This window comes from Tetrao urogallus (genome assembly GCF_951394365.1).
Source record: "Tetrao urogallus genome assembly, chromosome: 1".
Classification (NCBI taxonomy): domain Eukaryota; kingdom Metazoa; phylum Chordata; class Aves; order Galliformes; family Phasianidae; genus Tetrao; species Tetrao urogallus.
The window spans coordinates 29,422,867-29,434,987 of record NC_136813.1 but is presented as its reverse complement, the minus strand read 5'-3'; the positions used below and the strand labels follow the sequence as shown (position 1 = coordinate 29,434,987).

Below are 12,121 nucleotides of genomic sequence, written 5' to 3'. Positions count from 1 at the left end.
ATTGAATTTTCAATTTCTTGTATTTATTTGCTCTGGTCAACTGTCCTTCAAAGAAACAAAGCCCAAAAAGCTTGAAATAAGTTTTAATTAAGCATGGAAGCTTCCCAGACTGAAATGAAAACTCCTTCTAAATATAGACATCTCAAACATCTTGCAGAAATCCACATTTCCTTACCCCAAGCAATGGCTAGCCATACGGAAGAAATTGTCCAGACTTCTTGCATTTTCTGGCTTAGCTCAGGAAACCTCTAGGCCTTACTACATTAAGAAAAACTTCCGTATAAAAGATGAACTCCTAAAATATTCTATTGAAAACAGATCTGGGAACAGATGAATCTAAAACTACTGTATTGTATAAGCTCTGGAGGAGCTGGACTGGAAGCTAGGTAAGAAATAAAAAAATCTTATACTTGGGCTTCATTCTTCTTTTCCTCTTGGCCTGTCAATTTATCTGCATTATTTTAACAATCTTCCAGTTATTTCAAGAGGTATTTAATAGAGGCATGTATGCATCTAGAATATTAGTTATCCAAACTAGCAACCAACTGATGTAACAGTGACCAATGCAGTACTCAAAGAGACAGTAGGGTGCATCTCTGCTCCGTGCTTCAAGGACGCAACAACTTCGCACCATTCTCCAGCAGCTTCCCAAACATCTTTCAAAGTTAGAACACAGACCAGCATGTTGACAGCTAGATAGCTTACATCTAATCTGGGTAATTCTGAAATAGTGGCAAGAATGACAGTTTCTTGTGACTTGGCTGGCACATAGCAGGTAACGTGTTTGACCACCACGTGGGGAAAGAATGCAAAGCACAGATGCTAAACACTGAACGAAAACCAACACAAAGTCTGAGGTACAAGGCGTTATTTACTTGACCTTTTAAATTATTTCTTTACTATGAATATTTTTACTTCTTTGCTTCTTCATTTGTATGTTAACTTTTAAAGATGGCAATCCTCAGTTTTGAAAAATAGAAAGTCATTGAGTGTACCCAGAAGAAGTAAACAAGCAAGGAAACACGTAACAAAACAATACATTATCTTACACATGTAATTCCCTAAAGAGGGAATGAAAGAATGGATGGTGTGTGTCAGAGATAAGTTGTGCCACTGCATCTGAAGAGTGTGTTAGAATTCAGCTCACGAGAGCAATTGAAAAACCAGCAAGTTGGACAGTCACATGCATGTAATATAACAAAATATCACTGGTGAAATAAAAGCATTCTAAGAATCAGGCCCTTAGTATGGAAGATGTCTGTAACAGGTTGTCTTATGAGAACACTTCCAGAGCACACAATGACATCAACTGAGCAGAAAAAAAAAACAACAAACCACTGTGTAGTTTTCTATAAGTTGTGTTCCATCTGTTAAAGCACAGCTAGATAGACAGATACCCTACATTTCTAGCAGGTGGATGAGTATCATTATGACTGGCATAAAAATGGCAGAGGAATTAGGGGAAGGTTAACAGGGCAAGTAATGAAATACATCAGAGAGAAATCATCTTCCATGTTCTGACGTCTGGATGGCCCCTGCTCCTAAGGAATAATGCACTGCAAAGTATCAAATGCTGCTTACCTTTCAATTTTTCAGCCAGCAAAGCAGCTTCGTGTTCAGAATAATGCATTATTGCTGGAGGAGAAGGAGGGCGCAGTCTGTCTTCTTCCATTTTACGCCTGTGGCGTTCTTCTCGGGCCAGCATTCTTTGTTTGCATTCCCATTCATAAAAGTCATCTCTTGCCTGAGCAAAATCAACATGAAGGCGGCCTGAATCCTTTTTGTCTGTGCTAGATCCTAATCTCATGCGGTAACCTGAAATCAACAAGCAGAACTAACTGTTGCACGACTTCTTTGCTCGTTTTTTTTCTTTTTTTTTCCACTTCAAGTACAGTTGAAATATACAATCACATGCTCCCACTTATCCACACAGTACCTATCGATCATTGCACTTTCACAGGAAGATAAACACTCATCCACTTTTTTTTCACTGCAATTTTCTGCATCACCTATCAACATAATAGATGATCTGAAAAAAACCCATACAGAATCTACATTCCTGCTCACGAGCCTTTCCATATATATCATTTTTCCAACAGATACTCCTAACATTTATTAAAGGAAAGGGTACCACCACTAAAAAAGCATCTACTCTGGTTTGAATGTAAAGTTCTTCCCCTGCTGCTGTTCAGATCATGAACGGTTTTGTGCTGTTGTCCAGCCCACCAGTGGAATGGGATGTGTGGGAAAAGGCTGAAATTTATAGCATCATAACCATAGCTGAATGAGAAAATTGCATTACCTAAATTGCTGAGCCACAAAGAAGGTGATGTCATACCTGTGTTGATGCTAGATCTTTCGAAGCTTCCTAATTGCTAACGCCACATAATCTGGCAGCAAACATAAACCACCTACAAATTAATCTGATATAAAGCCAATAATAATATAAAAACATTAAGTTGAACATTCTTTAAACCAATTCTAAGACCATGGAAAGATTTATCAGACATTTGCAAGACCTCTTTCAGAACAAATAACCTATCACATCTCATTTTTAGAGACCTACATATTCATAATTCGATCCATTTATCATATGCTAAAGTTAGCAGACTGCAATGGCTTTGTTTAAGTCAGGGGCTGTACAACAGCGCAACAGGGCTCTGCTCTGAACTGAAATCCTTGGCTGCATTCAGAAGATGAACAAATCACACCAAAGCTATAAAAGGAGCCTTTCATGGCCATCCTGTGGAAGAACATATGCTGGGCACCAATCTTTTTTCAAGTTTTATTTCCACGGCTGAAAGATAGTTACAGAGCAGTTTCTCTGACTTTTAAAATGCTGATTCAGGGAAGATGTGAGAGAGCACAAAGCAGAAAGCTGTAAACAGATCTCCAGCTGCAGGTAAAATTAATCAGTCTGCACAGGGCTAGCTCAAATTTCTTCATATCAACATGCTGCCATAACTGCAGTAACAGAACAGTCCAGCCATGACTTCTCACACCATGGGATGCTGTGGGTATGAACACTGGGCAGAACTGACACATAACAAGGCCCTTCAGAAACACTACTATAACTACCGTGAAACAGCCCCAGGGACAGGAGCCTCCTCTTCAAAATGGCAGGAAAAAAGAAGTTTGCCATTTTTGAACAGTAATCCAAAAGAACCTACCTTTCAGTCATGTGGTTTGCCTGTGGTTTGAAGAGCTTCAGCACCTCATCACTAAAGTTAAAACTCAGTCTTCAATTTTCTCCAGGGACAGCAAAGTTAAGTAGTAGGTTGGGAGCATTTTAGCAAGAAAGCATATCTAGGCATACTCTGTTTTACTGCTGTAAAAACATCTTGATGTATGAAGAGACTGGCTATACTACACTACACATGAGACAATGTCAAACATTAAATACCACACACGTAGTGATCATAGAATCAAAGAATCATGAAGGTTGGAAAAGATCACTAAGAACATGTAGCCCAACTATCAACTCATCATCCCTGTGCCCATAAAACCATGTCCCTCAGTGCTACATCTACATGTTTCTTTGACATTTCCAGGGATGGTGACTCTACCATTTCCCTGAGCAGCCTATTCCAATACCTCTTCAATCACTCTTTCTGAGAAGAAATTTTTTCCTAATATCCAAATCGAACCTCCCCTGTCACAACCTGAGACCATTACCTCTAGTTCTTTCACAGTTGTACAGGAGAAGAGACTGACGTCCACATCACCACAACCTCTATTCACGGAGTTGTAGAGAGAGATAAGGTCCCCTGAGCCTCCACTTCTCCATTTCCCTCAGTCACTCTCCGTAAGACTTGTGTTCCAGGCCCTTCACAGCTTATCTGCACTTCTCTGGACACACTCCAGAGTCTCAATGTCTTTCTTGTAGTGACGGGCCCAAAGCAGAACACAGCACTCAAGATGTGGCCTCACCAGTGCCAACTACAGAGGGATGATCACCTCCCTTTCGCTGCTGACTGCTTTTTCTCTGATACAAGCTACAATGTCATTGGCCTTCTTGAAGATCTGAGCACACTGCTGGCTCATGTTCAGCTGGCTGTCAGCTAACACCCTCAGGCCCCTTTCCTCTGTGCAGTTTTCCAGCCCCTATGCCCTAAGCCTGCAGCAATGCATGGGGTTGTTGTGACTAAAGTGCAGGACCTAGCACTTGGTCTTTTTAAACCTGATACAATTAGCCTCAGCCCATTGATCCAGCTCATCCAGATTTCTCTGTTGGGCCTTCCCCTCAACTCGGTGTTATCTGCAAACTTACTCAATCCCCTTGTGCAAACGATCAGTAAAGATATTAAACAGGGCCGGCCCCTGTACTGACCTCTGAAGAATACAACTTGTGATCAGTTGGGTGGATTTAACTCCATTCACCTTCCAAAACAAACAATCTGGGTGCTTTTTGCTTGACGTTTTCCTTTCAAACCTCTTGTGGAGTTAAGTAGCCTGTCAGTTAGGAGGAGGTATACCTTTCATTTTCCAGCAAGAATACCAGCTGGAAAGCTCACGCTAAGTGTCTCAGAGGTCCCTCAAAGCCAGAAGGTGGAAAAAACTTCCACGGATCAGACCAGATGTGGTTTCCAAGGTTTACAAGCTTGGGGTGAAGAGATGCAACCAATGTAAAGTCTCCTCTGCTTTGCTCCACTTTCTTCTACTCAGAGGAGAGTACACTACCTTTTCTCCAAAAGGCTACATGTAGCTTTAGTCACAAGACAGAAGAACTGTAGATATCGTATATCCAGCGAGACAAAACAGAAGAATAGAGAATGTGAGTGGCCTTTCAGCCCAGAGATCTGAGCTAACAAGGGGACAATTTTGTGTTTTTCTCCCCAGAGATGTAGACATGACGGGACCAGTGGTGCAGTTACTCTGATAACCATGACAAATGTTATACCCAAGATGCATTCCGCACATAGTGAATGCTTTGTGCCAAAAAGGTGTTATCAGCAATGAGAAAGGACACTGCCAGGGTTCTGGGTCTTGTGAACCTAAAATTAGATCTCCCAGCTGGGCTGCCCTTTCCAGGAATACATGTTCTCTCTTCTCCTCTATCTTTCGCCTTGTTGGCAGGAGCATGTTGGCTTATAGGCACGCTGAGAAATGCAGCACTGCAGGGAGCAAGGTCCTCAAAGCCATGCTTAATCTGAAAAACAACTATTGTAATGGTCTGTGCTTGTACAGTTTTGTACATGCACTCATCTAGTGGTGTCTTACTGAAGACTTGCCTTATTTTTGAAATAAATGGGGATAGTACAGTGTAAATCACAGTCCAAAATCCAGTACCCTCTGTGGTACTGGACAAATGGTACCCTTCAGGTAACCAGTTTTCCTGGTTGTTCATCTGCCTCCAGATGAACAGATTCTTGAAATTACTGGTGAATCACACTGAGATAATCACACTGCTAGTTTAATCGTTAAGGCTGAAGGTGGTTGGCCAGCCAGGCGGTTTTCACCAGGATAGAGACTTAGAATAACTTCACTTGGAAGGGACCCTGGACATCTTCTAGTCCAGTCACCTTTCTAGGTGACTTCAAAATTAGATCAGATTGCTCAGGGCTTGGCATCCTTCCCTAAACAAAAAGCAAATCCCTCTTTGGAATGTCTTCTTGTTCCCTCCTAAATAAGGCTCCGGGGACACTACAGGACCAGTGACCTCTCCAGTGAAGAACAGACTCCTTGACAGGTCGACAGACAGCAAGACACCGTGTAGGCAGCGATGCAGGACTGGCAGATCTATTTTATACATGTGATCCTCAGGCACCCATCTGTGATGGCAGATCTGAGCTGCAGGGCAGCTGGATGGCAGGCTCTTTTCCAACACCATGTATCCGTATTGATGTTTGAGGGTACTTACTGCACAAGAGAATCACCTGCCTTTTCCGCCTTCCTGCCCAGACAATGAATTGCCCTCACAAAACCCTTTTCCCAGCTTTTTGCTCAGGACTGCAGCTAGCATTAACTGTGTGCCTGGCCTGTCATTTTTTATTTCAGTTTCACATACATAATGGCAGAGGAATAAAAACTGGGAAATTGCCAAGATCCCCACTTTAAAGGAGCAGAAGCAAGAAAAATTAATGAGGGTGCTAAATAAAAATCAAACACAGTATTTCCATATCACTGATCTAGTAAAAACTCCATAGTTTGACTTACCTTTGAGTGCTGCTATACTGGGGACCAGTCAACAGCTGCTAACTGGGGATCTAGATCAGAGTGCTGACGATCATTGAGAACATGAAACAAAAACCAGTATATGGTACTAAAGGAAAACTCACATGGGAAGATACTGTCACAGAAAAAAATCTATCCTTAGGCTTTTGGGCTATAAGCAGGTATGTCTGAAGCAACTTGTTTGGCCCTTATTTCAAGTACAGGACCATCCAGGTTTGCAGGAGTTTGTGACTCGTTAGCCACAAGAGCAAAGTATGTAGAATTTGAAGAAAAAGCTTTCTCATGGGGTGACATGTTGATTGTGGAAAGCCTTCTCCTCGGGAGATCAAAATGCAATTTCCAGGGCTAAATGAAAACCTTCCTAAAGTCAACTTTTTTTATCATGGGTTTCTTACCCATCTCCCTGTCTCCTTTTATACAATTTTGGTTGGGAATAGAAAGGAAAAAATTCAGTGATTAAACTGCTTAATGGATTTTCTAGTCACTTGCATTACTCTGATGATAAGCACAGGATAAATACTGTGTTTGATGAGATTAGATGGGGTAGACAGATAAAACTGATTAGGTAGACAAAATTATCACTATGTTACAGATATCAAAGGCAGGATTCTTCCCTAATATAACACGCATACCGTATTTACCACAAATTCTGTTTGTATTTCTCTCTTGTCTCTTCCAGGGAAAATAAAAGGCCGTAACAGTATGCTTTTCCATCATCATTTCAGAATATGTTATGTTTGAAAAAATACAAATTTGATTAGAAAAACAATATTTCAGTACAAATAAAAGGGTCCCTGCCTTAATGCCTGACCTCCCTGCCTTTCAGTGAGACATCCAGTGTTCCTTGTTTCATTTGCGGAGGTCTGCAGAAATCACTGCTGGTGGCAGAAAGAAGGGAAAGTTGCTTGCAAAAAGCACCCCTGCTTTTCTTTTCTTTCCATCTCAGCTCTACTGTTTTGTTTGTTTGCTTGCTTCTCTTGATCTGGTCAGAGGGACTAAATTAAAAGTTTTAGAAGGAGAAGAAAGGAAAGATGGGAAGAGAAGGTGAAAGAGGCAGTAGAGGCAGTGGAGGCAGAAGAGTGACTGTGATGAAATGAAGGGGAAGAAGGAAGGCTTAGAGAACAGTACAGAGAAAAGGACCAAGAACTCAGAAACACGCTGGCAGAAAAAATAAAAAGAGGATGAGAAAGGGAATCTGCCTCCTCCATCTCTTCTTGCCTCCTTTGTTCTGGGTGCACACATAAGTGAGGGCACACAACAGAATAGGAACATTTCTAGCAAACATCAGATCTGATGCTCTGGGATTTTTCCACAGAAAACTAAAACAAAACTTTGCTTTGAGACAAATGGAGCATTGAGCTACAGAAAATTGGGAAACTGAGATAATGGGACACTGGCTCTGCCCCAGGATGGCAGTCTGTACATTTCTGCAGTTTTCTATGGCTTCTTTCTTGCTACTGTAATAATTTATTACATAGAGTAATCCCAGCTCTTAGTGCATTTTGTGAGCCTTCTCTTGGCTCCTCCACAAGTGCCCTATTGCTGGTGGAGCTGGAACCTCCTTACGACAGGAGCTGGGAAATGCACTGCCTCTTCTTGCTACTGGAAGGTCTGTAACCTGACCCCATAAAGTACAGAGTCATGGAAGTAATGCATGAATAAACACATAAACAGGAAGGATGGAAGGGAGGAGAGGATGAGGAGGGACGAAGTAATGGGGTGAAAATAAAATAAAATAAATGAAAAAAAAAGGAAGAAAAATGTATAAAGAAGTGAAGATCTGAAAGAAACATCAAAATGCAGAAATGTTTTAAGAAATCCATACGCATAAAATTCTCATAAAACTATCATAAAATTCACAATTTTGTATAGCTGTTTGAACTAAAATTTAAATAAGGCAGCCAGATTAGAAGGAAAAAAATGTGACAGAGAACTTTTTCTTGACCATAGATTTCAAGAGCTCAGATGTTCTTTTATTCCTTTCATTTTAAGAAGTCAATGGTAGTTTAGGAAACCACTGCTTTCTAGCTGTGTGAGCCTTCTATGAACATTGAGGGTATGTCCTGCTGCAAACAAAAAATGGTTAGGATGGGAGCTCAGACAAGGTACCCCAATCATTAACTGCATCCCTAGATCTCTTTTGGTGGTCACTTGAGGTCTCCTCAAAGTAACCCTGCATAAGATGGGTAAGCCTGTCTGTGTCAACTGGCTTTGATAAAGGAGCTGCCTCCAGCCCTCATTCATTTCTAAGTACTTTGCATGTAGGGTGAAGGTGTTACATGATACTTGTGGGGACAAACAAAGACAGAGGTCCCAGAGGGACAGAGGGACAGGACTCAGGGGTGAACTGGTCAGTGGAGACACATAGGCAATAGAATCCAACTTATGAAGGTGGAGGAGGGCTCATTTGGGTAGGTTGGGAAGTCAGCCCTCGTGTAATGGGCACTGACAGCCAATGAAGCCTGATTTGAGAAAGCAAGGCTGACTTTTTTTTCCCCTGTGAATTATGGTTTTGTGGTCTGATTCTTTGTGGGAATATAAAAGAGATTCTGGAATTTTACACTTAAAATACTATGGCATTCATGACCCTGGGAGACAAAAGGCACAGCCCACAGATGGGTCTCAGAATCTAACCCAGTGGTTGTACACATAAAGGCAGACTTTATTCACACTGCTCTTCAAATCTATAAAAATATGCCAATGAAATTGCCAGGCTATCACAGAAATTGGCACTGGAAAACAGCAGCGTTCCTGGCCTGGTGCCCTCCTCTTTCTACAACCTGTGAGCAAAACTACATAAACCTGTGTAAATCGAAAACAAGATTGTTCTGTAGTGAATTTCAGGGTCTGCTGCATTGTTGTGGGATGGCAGGAAATTGCTCCTGGGTACTCAACATACAAAACGGCTCACAAGTTTTGGCAGACACAGACAAATGCAGAATTGCCCCTTGCCACTCCAAGCTAGAGCCACTGAGCTCAAAAAAGGACTTGCTGGGATAAAAGCTAAGAAAATAAGCAAACATTAGCATCACAAAATACAAATGAGAAGCAAAGAAAATCCATTAAAGAACATGAAGTACCAGAAAGGTAAATGGCTTTATCAACCATGAACTCCTCTGCAAAACGAATGTGACAAAAATTCTTCTTGCTTTTCCGAATTGCTGTTATATCTCCACACTGCTCAAAGACTTCCTGAATAATTTCCTCTGTTGCATTTTCTGGTAATCCTCCAACAAACACTGTTTTACACCCAGGAGGTCTCTCTCTTGTTGAAGGTGGTGGAAGATCTAAGTCAAAACAGAAATCACATTGGAATACAAAATTTGTCTTTTGATCCATTGGTTCTATTCAGTTCAGGGCAGCAACAGTTATTTGACATAGCATGGAGTCGGGAGAGACGGAGAAGCAAAATAATTGAACGGTGCAGAAATTGTCCAGAACTGGCTACTTGAATCTAAACCTTTTCAAGTTTTAGGTGGCTTTTCAGAGCCTAATTCCTGTCATTCTCCAGGCTAAGGTTTAAAAGGATCTTCTTTTCCCTACACTGTCTCCTTTTAGAAAATACACACACAAAAAAGGAAAATACTCTGTTTCAAAGGTTCTGTACCTTTACCATCTCCTGCTTACACCCACCACTCACTACACTCATCAAGCTGCATCAGTTTAAGCCCCCTGAAAAGGAGCCCATGAAGCCAGGAGGACTGGACACCCTTCCCTAGTTTTAGCATAATTCCATTTCTTTCTCAGAGTATGGGACCAGAGCAAACAGAAAAACAAGGCAGGAAACACAATCAAGTGACATGATGATGAAGGCGCTCCGCCGGTTATCTCTTCTGTCTTTGTGCCAGATAATGGAGCGGATGCCGGTGTGCAAGGAGGATAACCTCACTGTTTACAAGTCCTTTTGAGATGGAGTGGCTAGAAATTTTATTTTGATGTATATACGTATATATGGACACTTAAATCAGAAAAGTGTTAATTTTTTTTGAGGGCTGTGTGAAAAATATGCTCTATCACAACAGCTCCCCTTGTTTAGATGTAAATTGCTAGAGTACTCATCTAACAGTAATTCTCTGAGCAGGAATTTCTGATTGATATTACTATTTTTTTTTTTTTTGGCCCTTTAACATACTAAAGGGGGCTACAATTTAATATAACCATATATACATTCACACATTTTGATTAAACCGTACAGTTACATTGCAAACTAGACCACTAGATTGTTTGCTTAAATTTCTCTTTTGCCTTCATAATGATGGTGAAAGCAGCTGGTCTGATTGCTATAAAACTAAATTCCTGGGGCTGGCACAAAATTAGGCTTTTTGCTCTGCCCTCATCGTGGTGGCTCAGTGGGAAGTTTTCCATTTGCACAAAGTCCCAGAAGAGGCAGAAGGAAGCCTGGTCCCCAAAGAGAAACAACTCATCTGCATTCTGCCTCCCCAGAAATGGTAGGAGAGAAACGATAGCTTCCCTTTCTTTCTATCTTGGTGGTGTGCTGTAGCTTTGCAGAGCCTATAATGTGCTTTGTTCAGGGCCATCCATGTTCATCCATAGATGAGTCCAGGTTGGTTCCATCTATGGGTGGACATAAAGAGGATTGGTGCCATATAACCAACACAGAGACGTGGGCATCTTCAGAGACTAATCTAATTTAGGTTCCCCAGTTACATCTCAAAAGCCAGGTGGAAGAGATTTGAGGCAGAACTCCAAACTCTTTGCCTGGTTAGCAAGTTATCACTGCACTAAGGCTTTCCACTAGCTGGCCATGGGGAGGGTAACCAGGAAGAGCTCACTGGGTGAAAGACCTTGGTATTCTCTATCCATGGCTGAGAAACATCTGCAGGATGGACTTCTGACTCAAACCTCTCTGAAGGACATCTCGAGAACTTATTATCCACAGTGATGCTTTTACCACACTTGCACAAACACTGCTGGTTTGGGCAGATTTATAGTTTGTGACACTGATGTAAAAGAAAGACAGATGTGTACTACAAGTAGTAGTGTAGTTTTTCAGACTGTTAGCCTTAAGTAATTCATTTTCCTTTTTGTGCAAGCTGTGTAATTTTTTATATGACCTTGCAGAGATGAGTGAACATGCTCTGACACTCCACCATGATTTAAACACAGAGCAGAACTTGTAAGGAAACACCATACATGCCTTACTTTACTTATAAACCATAGTTTTTATTAGATAAAAAAGTTTCAGAAAATACATTTAGGAGAATAACATTTTTTCATCAGGCCCACTTACTTGGGTTTGGAGGGAAGAGTGTGCAGCTTTTGCAGTGAATTATTTCCTTGACTACAGGCACATCTGTTGGCGGTGGCGGTGGCACTAACCCCATGCCTGGTATCATTGGGTTAATCGGAGTGATTCCAGTCATCATGCTAAGGCTTGGATCAAAGCCTGGTACACAGATTGAATCTGTAAATATATAACATAAAATCCTAGCTTTTAAATCTTAAAACTACTTGTTATTAATTTCCTGCACACAGACAGTTTCAGTTCAGGCTTTTTTTTTTTTCTTCTTCTTCTTCTTTTTTTTTTTTCTTTTTTTCTTTTTTTCTCTCCCAGCATCACTGTTAAAAAAAAGAAGGAAGAAGGAGAAAAGGGAAAAGAGAGAGTAAAGGGGAGGAGAGGGGCTGTGAGCCAGAGAAGGAGTGGGAGAGGAGGAGAGAGGTGCATTTGCACTGGTCCATTCCAACGGGGGGAGGGAAAAAAAAAAAAGCATAAAGAAAGGAACGTTGCATAATTTAAAACATTAACATGACTGAGAGAAACACATCACATTAAAGTGTAAAACCATGCATCATGAATATCTGCTATTATCTGGAATGCAATTTGCTATTTCATAATGCTGCTGTGGTGTTTACATTGCCTTCAGATCACAGTGTACAGAGAATACCTTTTAACATTGATATGCCCTCTCCATCTAATTGTCAGACA

The 12,121-nt window shown here is 41.1% G+C and overlaps 1 protein-coding gene across 1 annotated transcript in view; it reads right to left on the bottom strand.

Moving 5' to 3' along the window:
- Positions 1–12,121, bottom strand: part of ENOX1 (ecto-NOX disulfide-thiol exchanger 1) — a gene marked incomplete at its 3' end in the record, with an annotated part of 137,633 nt that overhangs the window by 90,970 nt on the left and 34,542 nt on the right. Inside the window, exons 2-4 of the mRNA XM_079549340.1 lie at positions 11,426–11,599; positions 9,255–9,461; positions 1,582–1,815 (exon numbers count right to left, since the gene is read on the bottom strand). Coding sequence (XP_079405466.1) covers positions 1,582–1,815; positions 9,255–9,461; positions 11,426–11,599 — 615 coding nt within the window. The remainder of the gene's footprint in view (positions 1–1,581; positions 1,816–9,254; positions 9,462–11,425; positions 11,600–12,121) is intronic.